The sequence below is a fragment of the Passer montanus genome, unplaced genomic scaffold (assembly GCF_014805655.1).
Source record: "Passer montanus isolate IOZ18808 unplaced genomic scaffold, ASM1480565v1 scaffold16, whole genome shotgun sequence".
NCBI classification, from domain to species: Eukaryota; Metazoa; Chordata; class Aves; order Passeriformes; family Passeridae; genus Passer; species Passer montanus.
The window spans coordinates 12,658,487-12,672,773 of record NW_024363160.1 but is presented as its reverse complement, the minus strand read 5'-3'; the positions used below and the strand labels follow the sequence as shown (position 1 = coordinate 12,672,773).

Below are 14,287 nucleotides of genomic sequence, written 5' to 3'. Positions count from 1 at the left end.
GGGATAAAAGGCTACAGATGTCTGATCAGATATTTACTAAAAGATGCCTTTGAAGTGCAACAAGGGACTTTAAAAATTTTTCTTAGCCAGAAAATGCAAATTTTCCTTTATTTTATATAGTTCTAAAGGTTTTTGCTCAGAATTTGGCTTTGTGATGGATGAAAATAGAAAAATTAATAGAAAAATAAAATAAAAGTATTGATCATAATTAAAAAAATATTTTAAAACCTGAAACATAAACCATACTGAGCAGCCACTTCTAATTTCCATCTTGTTTTATTGTGCTTCCATATTTTTCTATTAAAGGTTTTAAATAGCAGCCCACAGATTTAAATATCAATACCACAGATTTAAACACAATTATAATCTGGAAAACCCTTGAGAATTATGCAGGAAGTGGAATTTATAAACAGATAACATCAATAAAATTGATATCAAAAACCCTTGAGAATTGTGCAGGAAGTGGAATATAAACAGATAAATAAATATAAATATAAACAGTTTATAAACAGATAACATCAATAAAATTGATATCAAAGTGCAGTAAAAATATATGTAACTTGTGCAGCAACAACAAAAGCAGACTTGTCTCAGGAGTTTACGTAGGTATGTATGTCTGTATGTAAAAAGGCTATGGCAGTAGATCTTAAGCTGATTGCTTCAACTAGCCACTACAATTCTAATTTTGCTTTTGTGATAAAAAACATGCTTTCATTTGTGAGTTCTTTTTTTGCAGGTGTCAAAACTGATCTAGATGAGCTGTAGTTTCTATTTGAACTGACAATAATTTACTGAAACCAAGTGTTTTTCTTTCAGTTTAAAGAATATAATCTTGTATCACAAGCCTATAATTCACCCTAAATTAAATTTTCAAGTGAAGACCAAGATGTGGTTCTGACATATCCCCTTGTCATGGGAACCGAGTTCTTCATAAAACCAAACCTTTGTATGAATTCCTAAGATATGTACAGCTCTTATGCCACAGCCCTTCATTTTTTCTCAGAGTATTTTCTAGAAGGAATTATGACAGCTGGATAAACATGATCAGTGAGCAACTGGCTCATGGTTGGACCTGAAGAGTTACATAAACAGAGTGAATTTAGGTGACTGGTCACTAGTGGGGTTCTGCTGTATCTTAGGCCCAGTCCTCATCAACATTTTGATCAGTGACTTGGGTTCAGGCAAAGAGTTACAGTAAACAGAGTGAATTTAGGTGACTGGTTACTAGTGGGGTTCTGCTGTATCTTAGGTCCATCAACATTTTGATCAGTGACTTGGGTTCAGGACTCAAAGGGATACTAAGTAAGTTTGCAGATGATACAAAAATTTGGAGGAACTTTTGATTCTCTCAAAAGCAGAGAGGCTTTACAGAGAGACATTGTCAAATCTGTGGGCTGAGCAGCCATCAACCTATGAGTTTTAACAAGGGCAAGAGCTGGATTCTGCACCTGGGAGGGGCAGCCTCTGGATGCACAGACAGGCTGGGGAATGAGAAGATGGTAAGCAGTATCACAGAAAGGGACCTGGGGGCCTGGGTCAATGGCAAAGTGAACATGAGCCAGCAGTGCCCTGGCAGCCAGGAGGGCCAGCCCTGTCCTGGGTTGCATCAGGCACAGCATTGCCAGCCAGGCAAGGGAGGGGATTGTCCTGCTCTGCTCTGCTCTGGGACTGCTTCACCTCGAGTGCTGGGGGCAGTGCTGGGAGCCATAGTGTAAAACAGGTACAAAGCTGTTAGAGATCTCCAAAGGAGGTCAGCAAAGATGGTGAAGGATCTGGAGGAGAAACTGTATGAGAAGAGGGCACTTGTTCTGTGCAGCCTCAAGAGGAGGCTGAGGGGGGACCTCATTGCAACTTCCTTAAGAGGGGAAGAAGAGAGGCAGACACTGATCTTTTCTTCTGTGTGACCAGTGATAGGACCCAAGGGAATGTTGTGTCTGTGAGGTTTAGGTTGGATATTAAGAAAAGGTTCTTTGCTTAGGGGATGGAACACTGCAACAGGCTCCCCAGGGAAATGGTTACAGCATCAGCTTCACAGAGGGCAAGAAAAAACTCTCAGGAGCATTCTGAGATTGTTGGGGATGTCCTGTGCAAGGACAAGAGTTGGACTTGATGATCCTTGTGGGTCCCATCCAACTCAGACATTCCATGACTCTGTGATGTATAGCCACAGTCTTGTTTCTTAATTTATAGTCTTTTTAATTCACTTGAAGGAGGCTTTTGACTCAGAACTTGGAGTAGACAAGACTTTGGTCTTTACAGAGTTATGCAGTCTAAAGGTAGGGTTAACATTTTTGTTGTAGCCTATCTAGGCCATATCTAGGCCTACAGTTTGTATCTGAACTTTTACTGCTTTTCATCTTTTCCCCAAGTTTAATCACAGGTGAAGAAAGGTTGCCAGAAACAGAGAGAAAACATTAAAAATTCAAGATGTTCAAAACAACATCCTAGCATAGTCTTCCGTGCCAATAATTTATTTATTTTTATTGAATCTGTAGAATTTCTCACCAGAAATTCAGTGTTTCAAATAAGTGAACTACCTATGAAAAGCTTGCTGTTCAGCTAACATGACATTTATTATGATATTTTGTTTCGTACACATAAAAGATATATGAACATATATGCAAAAATAAAGTTCAAATTGCTAAAGTTTTATAATTCCATAGGTCTTACACAGAATGCACACTCTAGAAAATAGAAGGTGTACTTAATTTTGGTAATATTTCTATTAAAAAAGATACCAGTAAGAAAAAAATATAAAATTTGAGATTAAAAATAATGTAAATCAACAGGTTTAATTTTACTGATATGTTGATATACTGTCACTTGTTACTTGGGGGAAGAGCTAACCCCCCGCTGGCTACAGCATCATTTCAGGTGATTGTGGAGAGTGATAAGGTCTCCCCGAGCCTTCCTTTCTCTAGGCTGAACAACCTTAGCTCCCCCAGCTCCTTCTCACAGGACTTGTGCTCCAGACCCTTTTCCAACTATGTCGCCCTTTTCTGGACACGCTGCAGCACCTCAGTGTCCTTGTTGGAGTGAGGGGCACAGAACTGAACACGGCACTCAAGGTGTGCCCTCACCAGTGCCAAATACAGGGGAACAGTCACTGGCCTGGTCCTGCTGGCCCCACGTTTTCTCATCAGGATGCCGATGGCTTTCTTGGCCACCTGGGCACACACTGACTCATGTTCAGCTGCTGTTGACCAGCACCCCCAGGTCCTTTCTCATCATGCAAGTTTGTAGTCACTCTGCCCCCAGCCTGTAGTGCTGCCTGGGGTTGTTGTGACAAAAGTGCAGGACCTGGAGCTTTGTCTTGTGAATCTCATACAATTGACCTCAGTCCATTGATTCAGTCTGTCCAGATCCCGCTGCAGAGCCTTCCTTCCCTCTAGCAGATCAGCACTCCTGTCCGACTTGATGTGAACAGTGTGAACTCATGGTGCACTTCATCCCCTCTTCAGTATTGAATATGAAACAGTGCTGGCCCTGACACTGAACCCTAGACACCACCAGTCATGACTGTCCACCAACTGAATGTATCTTCACTCACCACCACTCTCTGGGCCTCTCCATCCAGCCATTTTTTTACCCAGTGAACTGTGCACCCACTGAAGCCATGAGCAGCCAGTTTCTCTAGGAAAATGCTGTGCAAAAGGCTTTGTAAAGCCTAGGTTGACAATGTCTACAGCCTTTCCCTTGTCCACTGGATTGGTCACCTGGTCATAAATGGAGATCAGGCTGGTCAGGCAGGATGTGCCTTACATGAACCTGTGCTGGCTGGGCCTGATTCCCTGTTTGTCCTGTGCATGGTGTGGGATGGCACTCAGGATGATCTGCTCCATGACCTGCCCCACGTCCAGCTGACAGGGCTGTAGTTCCCCAAATCCTCCTTCTAGCCTGTCCTGTAGATGGCATCATATTTGCTAACTTTGTGTCAACTGAGACTTCACTGGTTAGCCAGGACTGCTGGTAAATAATGGCAAGTGACTCACTGAGAACTTGTGCCAGCTCCCTCACTATCCCCCTGTGGATCCCATGAGGCCACGTAGACCTGTGTGTGCCTAACTGCGGCAGCAGATCACTGACCATTTCCCCTTGGATTATGGTAGCTTCATTCTGTCCCTATCTCCCAGCTCAGAGGTTTGCTACTAGGCAAATAATTGGTCTTGCTATTAAAGATTGTGGTCAAGAAGGCATTAAATACCACAGCCTTTTCCTCATCCTTTGTAGCTGTGAGAAGGCACTTTGAAGAATCGTGCTCTCTCAGAAAAGTAACATCATCGTTAGCACTATTTTATAAAGCATTTTATAAAGAAAAAGATGTTGTATTTTTAGAAACAGATGTTGATAATTTAACTTTTTATAAGCATTTCTCATGCAAATCTATATTCTTAAAAATGATGGTCAGATTAGACTCTAGATATGTAAATACTCATTCTTTGTAGATATGATCATAAACATGATAAAGTTCAGTTTTCATATAAGCAATGTCTTCTGTAAGTAGGTAAAATTAAAATATTCATCACTTCAGCATGTAGTTTTGACAATTTTGACAATTTTCATCACATTAAATTCCATTCCAAATTACCATGTTTTGAGGTGATATCATTAGAAAAGATATGTATGTAAATGTGTAGAGAGCCACAGGAAACTACTGAATTATGGTTGTATTGTGAATAATTTAGAGGTCCTATTCAGAATCTTTCCAGTACTCACTAAAACTAATGACAAGTGACTTGGGAAAAATGGAACACTGCCAAATTAACTATAAGTCTTTGAAATCTATCTCATTCTTTCCAAATCTGCTGAGTACTTACAATTAAGTTCAAAACTGAGAAGAACCTTTTAATGTTTTTCAGGATACGTTATCATGTTCCTCATGGCCAGCATCCCCAGGACTTAGGTGGGAGAAGAGATGGTGTGATCTACGATTAATTCCACTTCTTCATTCACGATTTTCCCAGTACCTTCCAGGATCAGATTTGTGCAGGTAAAGAAGTTCTGAAGGCTGAAACTTGACTTCTTGGTTGACAGATGCATGCCCTAGGGAGTTGCCTTGTTGGAGAAATTGCATTATTATTTCCATGGCAGCTGACAGATACATGAAATATAGGAGCTTTCATAAAGGTCTTACTGCGTCCACCTTGGCTCATGTTCTCCTCTGACATCAACTGGACCCGGTATGTGAGGAGATGATGGGTGATCTTTTACTTGCAGTTAGTGCTCAGCACCTTTTGCAGTTTGAGGTGAAGCATACATCATCATAATTAATAGCTGCTAATGCTCCTGTCCTCAGATGCTTCTTTCTAAGTAGCTTGTTTTTATATCTTTGATTTTTGCAATGCATTATGGCATTGAGGTCTACAATGTGATCTTATTTTTAAAATGTATTTCCTTCTGTTTGTGTTAAATATATCATCTGATACCTACATTGAGTGAACTAATCTTGTTTGAGAGCAGAAGGGGCTGGCTGCCCCATGAGGAAGATAAGCCAAGAGAGAGTGTGGCAGTGAGGCTGGACAAGGCATAATCCATGTGGACAAAGATCCTACCCTGCTCCCCATGGAGGAAAGAGAAGGCTTAGGGACAGTCTTCAGAGGAGTCCATCATGGTCAGGTGGGGCTCAGTTTAGGCTGGGAAGTCAGCCTAGAGGTCCAAATCAGTGGGATACATGTCCAGGCACAGGAGTGGCTGCAGCCTTACTCAGGTGAGGACCATGAGCAAGAGCCTGAGCTTGTAGGAATCTCCCAGTTCTTGTACTTCTTTGCTTTATGTTTTTAGCTACAGTAGGGTGTTGGTTTTGGTTTTGTTTTTTTTTTTTGTTTGTTTGTTTCCATATAGCAAAGGTTATTTTTTCCCATGTTTTACTTTTCATGTGTTAACATTTAATTTCATTGTCACAATTACTGGGATAGCTGTCCAAAGCTCATAGCCACTCTGTGATGGGTTGACCATGGCTGGATGCAAAGTACCAACCAAGCTTCTCTATCACTCCCCTCCTCAACAGGACAGAGGGGAAGAAAATAAGATTGAAATATCATGGTGAGTCAAGATAAAGGCAGTTTAATAAAGCAAAAGCAAAGGCCACACATGGAAGCAAAAAACCAAAAATATTTGTTCTCTACTTCTTATCATCAGGTGAAGTTCAGTCACTTCCTGGGAAGTAGGGCTTTGGTACATGTAGTAGTTGCTCTGGAAGACAAGTGTCATAATTAAATAATTACCCTCCACACCTTCCTTTCTCCTAGCTTTCATTGCTGAGCAGATGTCATATGGTATAGAATATCACTTTGATCACTTTGGGTCATCTGTCCTGGCTATTTTGCCTCCCAAGATTTTGTTTCCCAAGCCTGTTGGTGAGGAGGGAATGCTGGAACAACAGCTTTGACGCTGTGCCAATACTGCTTAGCGAAGCCAAAACAATGTTGTGCAATCAGTGTCTTTCTACCTATCCATACAAAGTTTGGGTCATCTGTCCTGGCTGTTTTGCTTCCCAAGATTTTGTTTCTCCAGGCTGTTGGTGAGGAGGGAATGCTGGAACGACAGCTTTGACGCTGTGCCAATACTTCTTAGCGGAAGCCAAAACAATGTTGTGCAATCAGTGTCTTTCCACCTACCCATACAAAGCACAACACTATGAGGGCTGCTGTGGGGAAAATAAAATTCATTTCAGAAAGACCCAGTCCAGACCTAGAACTTGACATTGTTTAATTTAATATTTTAATTTAGTATTATCCTAATAAATCAGAAGAAGTTAGGAGGGACGACAAAAATATTCTGTAATGATTACTGTTTGTAAAGCAATGAAATAGAAATGAAAGTAGCTACAAAGTCCAACAAGGCAAGTATATAAGATCATACTTGTTAAAACTTTTAAGCATCTAGCTATTGTATGGATTCATTTATCATCTGTATATATAAAAATTAAGTTCTCACACTGAAATACCTCTGTGAGCTCTAGTATGGGAAGACATTAACTGTAGGAAAGCTGTGTACAGGTACAGAGCAGGTTACTCTATAATTTCTTCTAATGAACCCCCTAGGAGTGGATTTATGAAACCTCCAGAAACTTGGGGAAGAGAAGTCTTCTTCAATCTGTTTGGGATTTTTGTGGAGTTAATTTTACTGGTTTTTCTGGGTACTCAATAAACATTTGAAAGTTGCACAAAAGCTGTCCACTGCCTTGGCTGGTTCTTAAGGCTGTTGTTTCTTAGAATTACACTGCCTAGGTCTGCCAGCCATTTGTCCTGTTCACAGAGCTGAAATTAATGCAGGTTAGGCAGTAGCTGTTGTAGATCATTGTGCAGCCAAAGCCAGCCTGCAGCTTTTGACCAGTAATAGCAGGGTCATATTTAGGGTCATATTTACCTGGCTGCATGAACCTGGGGATGTTGAGGAGCAGTGGCTGGCCCAGGGAGGCAAGGTGGACACCAAAGGCTACAAAGGCTTCTTGGCTGAACTGAACTGGAGCAGGATCAAGTCACCAGAGAGGCAGGAGGTGTTCTACTAAATTCTGTGAAAGCTTTCAGCTCCATATTAAACAATGAAGCATAAAGCATCCAAAAGCATAACGTAAAATCTGAGATCTATTCTACTGTGTACTTCAGATAAGGTATTGAATTGAATGGAATTACTCACGTGGAAAATTAGCATATAAGCAGCTGTTCATAGATCTAGGGTTTTAAAATTCAGTCTTTGCATCAATAAAAAACAAGCTTAAGATTTATGTTATAGAACTTCTACAAAAAAAAGGGAGTGACTTAGGTAGTAATGGTATACCTGAGATCTGAACTTCTAGAAAATAAAGGTATATTAATATGAAACAAAATGCCTGAACTTGTACTCAAACCTTGAAAAACTACTCTAATATTTTTTTCCTTGTGTCCTTCTATTCTGTCTAACATGAAGAAATAAGTCTTAAAAAACCCCAAAAATGCAGGATGCATATGAGAGAGTTTTTCTTAAAGCATAGAACCAACATTTTATGTTGCTAGCAAGACAGTTTATATGACTATTTTAAATTACTGGAAACATTTTTAAATGTTACTCCCTCTCAGAATGAGAGAAAGGTAGATACTTTTTTAAGGGACTGCTGGAAACATCAACACAAAAGAAAGGATATTAAAAATAATATAAGGAAGCAACATGAAATGAAAATTAATGCATTACATTTTCCATAGTATTTACAAGGCTGTTTTCACTATGTAAAGCCTAATAACTTTTTATAATTCAGAATTTGATATGGAAATATATTGTTCTCACATACAATATTAAACACCATAGTCATGTTCTAGTTTTTCCAGTGGAGTGGTTGAGACACATAAATTCTGGAGAGTATTCATACAGAATTCTAGAAGACATTCAGGTTAGTCTTGCAAAGCTTAATTATTTCAAATATAGATTTTGTGTTCTAGAAGGCCCAGAACCTGAAACGTGTAGTTGAATAAGTGTTTATCCATTCTCAATTTTTTGGTATATTATAAAGGGATTATTCTACTATCTGTTCCATTTAGTACAAAACATCTATTTAATATATTATATTTTCAGGTTTGCACGTTATTATGGACTTGGGCTGGTATACTTATTTGAGAAAATACTATTCAAATAATCTAAGGCTATCTACTGCCAAGGCACATCCACAAGTAATTTATTAGTTGACCTGTATCATACTATTGATATTTGAATAATTTAGAGTTGGTATTTGGGTAATAACATTATGGATGAATGATCCATACAAACTGTAAGTTCAAACTTGCACAGATCAAATTCCTAGGAATGGTAGGAACAATCTGATGCCCCAAATGGACCAGATTAATTGTGTTTGTAGTCCAAGGGAAATATGTGGATCCGGATCGAATCTGGAACATATTGGGGTTTTTGTGAGGATTTAGAAATTTTGTCTAGAAAAATTGGCTATTTCTGTTTACAGCCATCTAAAATAAAGGATAGAGTAAATAAAGGCTAGCAACACTACCTGAAGTTTCTTTTAATATACCTTGCTCAAAATTTTACTAGAATTATTGTGAAAATGAGTCTGAAAGAAGCCTGTATTAGTTGGTTTTTTTTGTGAATTTATAGAAAAATCACTACACCTGAGAAAGACAACTAAACTGCTGGATTTAAATAAACCAAAGAACTCTGGAAGATCATGTCAATATAAGCCTCATTATCCTGCAAAAGCTGGCTCTCATGCTGGAACACTCAAAGAAAAGGCATGGCTCTAGTTAATTTCTATTGCTTCTCCTGAGTGAAGAAGCAATCTGTTCTCAACATGGATGGAGTGGAGACAAATATTAGCCTTACATTTAATACAACTAGAATAAAATTTTAAGAGGTTAAAGACCCCAAACAAGCAGCTTTTCAAAACTGTTATCTGTCTTCAGGTGCCAGAAGTTGTCATTAGTGACACTCAGTTTTACCCTGGAGATAACAGGCACTTTGCTTGAGCCATTCTCAAAGAATCTGAATGATGGACTTAATCTTAACTATTAATTGATCATTAACAGTTGGGCTTGTAGCAGAATGTCAGCAGTGGAAATTGGTGTTCTCTGTACATTCAGTAATCTCCTGTTGTGGGATATGGATTCTTATTGAGGTTTTTCAGTTTTGAAGACAGAGACCTGTGAGCCTTACAAGAGCTTTTAAAAAATAAAGCAATTTACTGAAGAAATTAGGTCTGTTACTCCTTTGGCATCTGAAAAAATTTCTCTTGTTCTAGAATTGCTCAGTGTCTGGAAGTGGAAAATCAGTATATAATGCATGATAGATTTTTGTACATGTGCCCAGATTGGTGCTGGGTGTAGAGGCAGAGGTAGGAGTGTATTTTGGTAATGATCCTATATTCGGAAATGCAATTGGAAAGATCATTAATGCTACTTGATCAATTTTGACTTCTCCAAGTTTTCAATCAGTAGTTTAGAAGAGAAACACAATTCTATAAGCTTGAGCAGCCAACAAGGGGCCTCCAGACAGTAATCCAAAAGTGTTTAGACACTGTATTATAAAAATAAAACAAAGGTGTTGAGAAAATATACTGGTGTTCACTGAATTTGCCAAATTATTGCCTATGGTTTCTAATGCACTTTCCTTCTCTGTAGCCTGCCGTATTAAAGTGTTAAGTCTTAGAAAAGCATTAACTCTATCACTTGTTCAGTTTCTGAGGTTGTACAGCCTGCTGGTCAAGTCTGTGGAGCTGGTCTATTGAACTTTTTTATAGCCTTATGGAAGCTTAATGTTGTCTGAGTTGACCTTTCAGCATGATTGTTTTAATATGTCAGGTATTTATAAAACAGGAAAACCAGCATTTTGTCAGTATTCACTGGCTGACCTTCATTGTAGTTGAAAGGAAAACATTTTTACAAGTATTGTTAAGATGATATGCTAGAAAAGATAAAATTTTCTTCTGACCTGATCTGTTATGATATGTCTATAGGCAAAATGCGTTCCAAGTAATTGCTGTGGATGGGGTTTGCAGTGGAATAATTCAGTGTCTTTCTGCTGAAGACTGTATTGACTGGCTACAAGCAATAGCAAGTAACATTTCCAACCTCACAAAGCACAATGTAAGTATGGATCCAAGTAAGCCAGAAGGTTTCCTAATCATATTTGATTATAACTGTCATAAAAGCCTAATGGGTTCACACACAGAATTATCTGCATATAAACAATGCTTGAGGCTGTCTGAGAGAAGTCAACTCAAGTTTGTTGTCAAATCAGACTCTGTGAGAAACCATTGAATAGGAAAATATTCTTCCCTACAGTCATATAATTCACTTTGTTGCTATCAGAGCTATTCGCTTCATAGCAATACCAATTAGGATTAGAAGCAAAGACCAGACACAGAAGAGGAAGCCAGGTGTGGTACAAGAACACATAGAAAATACAAAAATTCTGTACTTTCTTCATAGTGCGTGTCTACAGAAACTGGTATAACCAGATCTGAATTAGATTTTAGGTCTGTCTAGGTATTGTTTATCAGGATGGGAAAGGCGAGGTGCTTCTGTGGTGTAGATACAGATATTTGTTATCAGCAATGATTAAATGCATTTATGTTTCATGCACGACACTCTTACCATCTGAGCTTGTGGGATAGATACCACTTTTTGTTGAAGCAGAAATAAATGTTCTGTAAAAGTTTTTCCAAATACTCAGTTCAATTAAGAGGTCTTCTGGACCTGCCTGGAATGTGTTTACATTTAAAAATGAACATGTAGTTCTCCCTGTATAGAAATCCATATGATACCTTCTGTGGTTTTCCTAAAAAACGGAGAACACATGGGGAACTCCATTATTTTGAATTGAGTTACAGCAAGGAAGCCCTTGAGGATTTAATTTATATTTCCTTAAATCTGCTTTAGCTTCACGAATCTGTCTCTGAATTTTCTTTTGTTTCAAATATAGGGAACACATTGAAGGAAGCTGTATTTTTTTGAGATTTATAATCAAGATGCAAAATTGTGTTCCATCTGGCAGCAATATGTAAAAGTCATTGTATTATAAAAACATGACAGACATGAATTCATCTGCCATCTGCAAGCTTCCATGCAGTACCAGCGAACTTTATGGCTATTTATTCATACTTAAAATGCTGTTGCTATGTGGAGCCTTTATTGTCTCACTAGGCACCCTGACAACTGAGGGTTCTGGGTTTTTTTCTCTTGCCATCTTTACTTCAGTCTACTAATGGTTCTTGCTACTTAAATCAGTGGATTTATTTGCTTGTAATGGTAGGCAGAGGCAAGCAAATTTTACAGGTGTTTTGAAACATTTCAGCTCTGATGAGACTATAATTATGGTTACTTAGCATAACTTGTATTTTGGCGTTGCAATGTTATTACATGAATTTTTTTCTGAGTACAGTTTATAATTCTACACTGGTTTCCATAAAATAGAAAAAGAAATTATCCAATGTTTTCTAAGAGGTAAATAGTCTAAATTATGTATCTGTTATGCCAGTCTTTGTACTTACTTTTTATCCCAAAGACATCCTGTTAAGCAGTCATGAGAGTTATGGCTTATGATAATTATCCATGTGTCAAATTTTAGAATTGTTCTATTTGTTCATAACTCTTACAAATTTATGGAAAACGATGACACTCTCCTTCCTGTAATATACTTTTCTTTTAAATTGTCAGTTGCCAGAAAGAATTAGTTATTTGACAGCACAAGTGATAAGTGAATATAAGAAACCCTAGGAACACAGAGAGGGAAAAAACCCAAACTGTTGCACAGAAGAATGATTAGATGTGATTAGAGGTCCCTGTATTTTTTTCTTTACAAGATGGCTATTGACATGCACATACTGTTGATGTTAGCATTTTTCCTATCTGAGAGAGGCATTTACTCACAGTCATTCTCCCTTACTGTGTCATCCAGAGCCAAAGAAACAAAGAGAGCTAAGGATTTTTTTTTCTAATTCTTTGGATAAATTGGCCAATTTTTAGTTTCAATTAACTTCTCATTCCTATCTAGAGGTTACAGAAAATAATTTGTTTAATTAAAATACCATGCAGCTCATAGAAATATTGACTTACATCATGTTTCTCATATCTATCCACCTTTTGTAAAAAAAAAAAAAAAAAGGAAAAAGAATCAGAAAAAAGGACTATAACAACTAGATTGTTAATGAAAGCACTTTTTTTACCCTTGTATCAAATCTGGGCTCTGTAGAATTTGGTGAGATTTCTCTTGCCTAACTTCAGATGTCTTAAAGCAGAAAATCCAGAGTGAATCTTATTATTTATTGTTGACGTCCATTTTGTAATGAAATCAATTCCCTCAGGACATGTCTGACTTTCCTTTGACTAGTAAAGGACCCTAGGGTGGTGAGTTCATACTTGATATCTAAGGAGATAGATATATATCCTGATAACCTGTCATTTGTGTCTTTGAGAGGCCAAAGCGAGTTTCTCTGAATAAATCTCTCAAAGAAATGCCTGGACATTTTTGACCAAAAAAAAAAAAAAGGTGGTATACTAGTCTGAGTCAGAAAATCTGAATTATTTTACTTTTTCATACACAAACTGGCTGAAAAATATTATCTGATGGTTCAAACCCCAAAAATGTGAATAACAATTCCTATGTTGCCACATGTATCTAACCGGTGTGAATATGGGTCCTGACTCCAAAATAGCTTGTTGAACCTATAATCAATTCATTTTTTCTAAGGATATTGTCAAAAAACTCTTCTCTCATGATCCAACATGTCCATATCTTACACAAACATGATGCAACTGAATTGCAGGATCAGCAATATAGCCTGTGTCTACCAAGGATATAACAGAAATGCAGAAATAGAAGCTAATATAAAATGCCTTAACATGATCACCATTTTTGAAAGGCAGTGTTGCTGACTGAATGGAGTCTGGCAGATGGTGTTTGCAAGCAAACACAGTTTTCCTGCATTGGTTATACTACTAATCATTTTACAATACAAGCTAGAACTCATATTGTTATGCAAAAAGACAGTTAAAATTTTTATGCAGAGATATAGAAATTATATATTGACTATGAAGAAGAGATTAAAAAAGTCCATGTGCTGACTGATGTAGTTTACTTCATTTCAGATTATCTTTCACAGACAAACCTCAGATATGCACTAATTTTCTTCATTTTCAGGAGGTTAGCAGAAGCATCCTCTAGTGTTTTAAGGATATTGAGAGTGGTACTGCTAATTTTAATTTCTTTTGGTCCCAAGAAGCTCATATTTCATATAAGGTGAAATACATTACACAACATGAATGGGGTTGTATGCTGATGTGCAACCAAAATGCATACTATATAAATGCACTGTTGGAAGTGACTTAATATCACACTGTAATTGATGAGGTGATGAATCTATAAGGATCATTCATTTCTCGAGATGGATTTCTCTCCAACTTCAGTCACTTGAATTGCATCTGTGTTAAAAATTCACCAGTTTTATCAGCACCCTCAATAACCAGAAGGGTTATATTAAACCTGAACTTTTCGTCTAAGCAATCCTGATACTACTGAAGTTAATGTGCTGAAATCTGAATATGCTAAATTGAACCTGGGCTTGGAAACTCTAATTCCTCTATGAACTGATGAGGTTCTACATCTTTTTGTTGCCAATTTGGATGGCTGGCAAAAGTCATTTAAAAAGGGAACAAGCTACTGCTTCTTTTCCTGCTAATGCTCCAAGTAGGAATTTTCAATTCAGTTGTTCAATTCAGCTGTGAACTATTTGCCTTTCCATGAACTTTCAAATTGTATTAAGTTAGCTGGTAATTGATACTGATTTCTAGCCCTTTACATCTCTTTTTCT

At 37.7% G+C, this 14,287-nt stretch overlaps 1 protein-coding gene across 3 annotated transcripts in view; it reads left to right on the top strand.

Moving 5' to 3' along the window:
* SNTG1 (syntrophin gamma 1) overlaps window positions 1-14,287 on the top strand; it is a 318,307-nt gene that overhangs the window by 211,173 nt on the left and 92,847 nt on the right. For all 3 annotated transcript variants that reach the window (XM_039703013.1, XM_039703012.1, XM_039703010.1), the window contains 2 exons: window positions 4,860-4,990; window positions 10,433-10,562. In XM_039703013.1, the coding sequence (XP_039558947.1) occupies window positions 4,860-4,990; window positions 10,433-10,562 (261 nt within the window). The remainder of the gene's footprint in view (window positions 1-4,859; window positions 4,991-10,432; window positions 10,563-14,287) is intronic.